A 3,913-nucleotide genomic window follows, 5' to 3' on the forward strand; every position below is an offset into this window, starting at 1 on the left:
TTTGTGAAAGACATTTATTTATGATATTTTATAAAAGTTTAACATATAAACCACTAGCTTCTAAAAGAGGGTGACAACTAGAAGACAAAAGGGGGGAAATTATAGTAAAGAAAAGAGACAGTTGTTTTCTAATAGACAGATAACTGCTTATGAGAAATATTTACATCAGCGTAGACAGAGCAGGTAGCTGTCACGTCCTTCTCAAACAGACCAGCGAGACAGAGTGAAGACGACAGCAGGAGAACAACTGGGTTCTCTGTGTACAGGGTACTGGACAGTGAGGTAGGACAGGGCACTGTAACGTCTACTGCTTTCTATCAGAGGGCAGTGGTTGCAGCTCATAGGGTGGAGGGGGCGGGGGGGACCACGGTTCAGAGGTCTAAGCTGAGTCGGTCCTCTTGTACGCCACCATGCTGTTCACCTTGTGGATGGAGGTGGTGAAGGAGCGTAAACGCACCTCCTCCGATTGGTCGATGATCTGCGGCCCGGACTCTTCCCACTTCTCGGGAACTATCAGGTCTTTGTCTGTGTAGACCAGGAGGTCAAATGCACCTGGAGGAGGAGGGGGGCAAAGGATTAGTCCACTGACAATTTTAGTCAACTGCCCATAATCCAGAACTGAAACCGAGACAAACGTGAGTTTGTTGGTAGAAAGCCAGGGTTCTGATTACTCACATGGCGTCTCCAGCAGCGGCAGGAACGTAACCGTGGCGGTTACCTGCCTGATAACTGAGCGGATCTCCTCCTGAATGGTCTTAATGGACATCTCTCTGGGAGCACTGGGTGACACATGAGACGTGAGTTAACATGCGTGGTCTAAGTACTGTGTACACACTGAAGGGAGGCGGTGTGCCAGTGAGAACGGTCAGGCCATGAACATGTGTACAATGGTATCAATGTTACTAGTCAGCTGAGCATGAATGGAAACATCTCATCAACCAGATACCAGGGGGACTTTAGTGCTCCGTCTGAACTAAGGCAACAGGATTCTGCCTAAGTACAGTGTACAAGCTCGTATTGTTATGATCAGCTGCCTGCATCCCACAGTCAACTTTAGTACTGCTTAACTCACAACAGGCTTTATTACAACCACTGCTTTTAACTTTTCATTATGAATACCCCTAACAAATGCAAACGGCTGCTTATGATAAGGCTGGCAATATTCCTTGTGTGTGTGTAACTAACAATGTGTTAATCCATCCCTCACAACTTTCTGACTTCCTACACTGTCAGTGTCACTCAGACCAAAGCCCATTGGTTCCTACTTAAGAAATACATCTTTAAAAACCAGGTCACAAATATATGGTTTCATTTTCAAAAACCGCCAAATAATTCCCCTACAACAGCTGGCCACTGTGAGGAAACAGTGCATTTGTCGGGGACTATTTTCAGCGGCGGATGAATACACGTTTGGTGCTGTAGTGAGTATCTGTGGCAGCAGTATCGTGTATGTGCGATTGAGTCAGAATGAACTACAGTGTGTGTGTGTGTTCATGGTAATGAAGGATCATGTGACACAGTGTGGCTCATTGATGTGTTTTTAACAACAATGGAGCTCTATGAGGAGGAAGAAGAGATATCAGGCTTTGATACACACACTGTAACACTCATATGGGGAAATTCACCAGACTTAAACTGAGAAAGTGTGTGTGGCCCTGGCAGATGAGTCATGACTGCCATCTGCTGGTATCTGATTGGATCTTTATTTCTTTCATCACCTAAACTCAAGAGTAATCTGAAAATACTATTAAACTATGTGAAAGAATGCTGCTTATTTAATAATAACTAATAACGTATTGTAACTCAAGTAGACCGTAGAGGAGCTGACCTGTTCTCCTTGGCTGATTTGTCACACTCGATGTCAAACTGCCATCTCTCCAGCACCTCGTTGGTTTCCAGACATGTGATCACCAACACCAACTTCTGCACCGTGCACTCAAACAGCCAATCTGCAACACAGAGAATAAACACATTCACTGACTTGTACACCGAGCACTTTCCCCATTGTTATGACGCCACCTATAGTGAAAATCCCCTGGGGGGACTATGGAAAAAGCCCTAATGTGAGTCATTCAAGGTATAAAGAAGCAACCTGCTGAGGGCTACCTTTGAGCTGAGCCACCACGTTGGTCAGGTAGGTCTTCAGTTTGGTATCAGTGGTCAGTTGAAGGCTCATGTTGTAGTTTGTGACTCTGGTGAATGTCTCTGGAGGATATATGCCCCGCTGGTACAGGATGCTGTTGATGCCAAATGCTGTCGTGGAAAAGAAGGAATCAAATGGATCAGGCAAAGATGAAAACTCAGAGTGAGACTCACACTTAAACAGGATTCAAAGTGGAGGTATAGGAAAAGAACACAATCAAATTAGATAATTCACCAAAACATACCACATCTGGTAAAACTAACGCACATTAAAGTGTCAATCTCAAAGATTCTTATTTAAACAAATGTCTGTTAAGTCACTATCTATAGCCTAATGAGGTAAAACAACGCTGACTGAGCCTATGGTCCACTGATGAAAGCAATATATATATATTTGCAGTATTGTGAATGGGTGTCTGTGATGACATTCCTGGTAAAGGAATGTCACCGAGGAATATGACCAAGACAATTCCAATATCAATAGTCTGCACTTGCCAATGCATACCCAAATATGTTTTTAAGTAGGCATCTGTGTTTCATGTTACACCCATTTAGCTACCAGTCTACACACCAAGCACCCAGACACATCACATAAATGACAAAACTTGAAGATCATGTACATAGAAATATTAAAAAAGGTATGTAGGAGCATTGGTTGAAAAAAAACAAATATAGATAGATAGTAACTTTATTAATCCAGAGGGGAATTTAAGTTTCCAGCATCACAGTTCCATAGTGCAAAACATGGTAGTAAAAAAGTTAGTAGTGCAAAGTACATATACCAGATATAAAAATACAATATAGTGCAGGGTAGCTTAGTCTATGAAAGTGCACTGTTTGCATGATCATCTGTCCTGCAGACCGTGCATATGCACTGTGAAAACATGTAATAGCATTGGAAACACAGTGATCTAACAGTATAGTGGTAGTAGTTTCTACTTTCACTTCTACATTTTCACCAAGATGATCATGTGAATGTGTGAACATGTTTCTAGCCTCATATTAAAACACATAATAACTAAACTAGTGGAGTTTAGTTGTCTGTATGATCAGATAAAGAGTGGATGACTGCCATGTGGAGTGTTAAACCAACGTTACACTAACAGGCCCAGTAGCATAGCAGCATGTTTGCGTGTCAAAACGTGCTCAAAACGAGCTGAAAAATTAATATTAATACATCAATACTTACAGAAGAACTCGGCCACCAGCTCGGCGCTTCCTTTCAGAGTAATCCCCTTCAACGTGCTGGTCATTTTCTCTCTCTTTAAGGTTAAACTCTTCAGAGTGAATCTTTGTTGTGTTTGTTTTACCCGCCGTCCAGTTTGAAATCTGTCAGCTCCGCTATAGTGCGCATGCTTGAACGTGATTACGTAATTACGTCGTTGGTGACGTGTCAATTTTACGCTGACGGTCTTTTGACACTAGAGGGCAGCAGTGCATAATTCAAGATTCAAGATTCAAGATTCAAGATGTTTATTGTCATGCTGGTTATTATACAGGTACAATCGTGTTAAATGCTTTTTTGCTGGGAAGCTCTATTAAAATAATAAGTTATATTACAATTATAAAAGCAAATACTTTGTAGAAGGGCTTATTAAGAACATATACATTAAGAACATATGCAGTATATATAGTATAAGATATATTTTTGTGTGAGAAGGTGTCGTATGAATTATATTTAAATGTCCAGATAAGAAAAAAGAAAAGAAAACAACAATACATTACATATAATGCATTACAATACAGGAAGCACTATAAAAAGTCATGATTA

The 3,913-nt window shown here is 41.2% G+C and overlaps 1 protein-coding gene across 1 annotated transcript; it reads right to left on the reverse strand.

Moving 5' to 3' along the window:
- Positions 1 to 3,497, reverse strand: mad2l1 (MAD2 mitotic arrest deficient-like 1 (yeast)). The gene is made up of 5 exons (XM_074622978.1): positions 3,332 to 3,497; positions 2,107 to 2,253; positions 1,829 to 1,949; positions 676 to 779; positions 1 to 552 (listed from the first exon to the last, which is right to left on the reverse strand). Exons 1-5 carry the CDS (start codon positions 3,393 to 3,395, stop codon positions 380 to 382), a joined length of 609 nt encoding a protein of 202 aa, XP_074479079.1. The 5' UTR covers positions 3,396 to 3,497; the 3' UTR covers positions 1 to 379.
- Between the last annotated feature and the right edge of the window lie 416 nt (positions 3,498 to 3,913).

Source organism: Sebastes fasciatus, chromosome 22 (assembly GCF_043250625.1).
Source record: "Sebastes fasciatus isolate fSebFas1 chromosome 22, fSebFas1.pri, whole genome shotgun sequence".
Taxonomy (NCBI): domain Eukaryota; kingdom Metazoa; phylum Chordata; class Actinopteri; order Perciformes; family Sebastidae; genus Sebastes; species Sebastes fasciatus.

Coding starts and splice junctions, on each gene's coding strand:
- mad2l1 (XM_074622978.1), bottom strand. CDS start 3,395: ATGACCAGCACGTTGAAGGGGATTACTCTGAAAGGAAGCGCCGAGCTG. Junction 1,950..2,106: donor CGTGGTGGCTCAGCTCAAAG/GTAGCCCTCAGC, acceptor TCTGTGTTGCAG/ATTGGCTGTTTGAGTGCACG. Junction 780..1,828: donor AAATCAGCCAAGGAGAACAG/GTCAGCTCCTCT, acceptor TGTGTCACCCAG/TGCTCCCAGAGAGATGTCCA.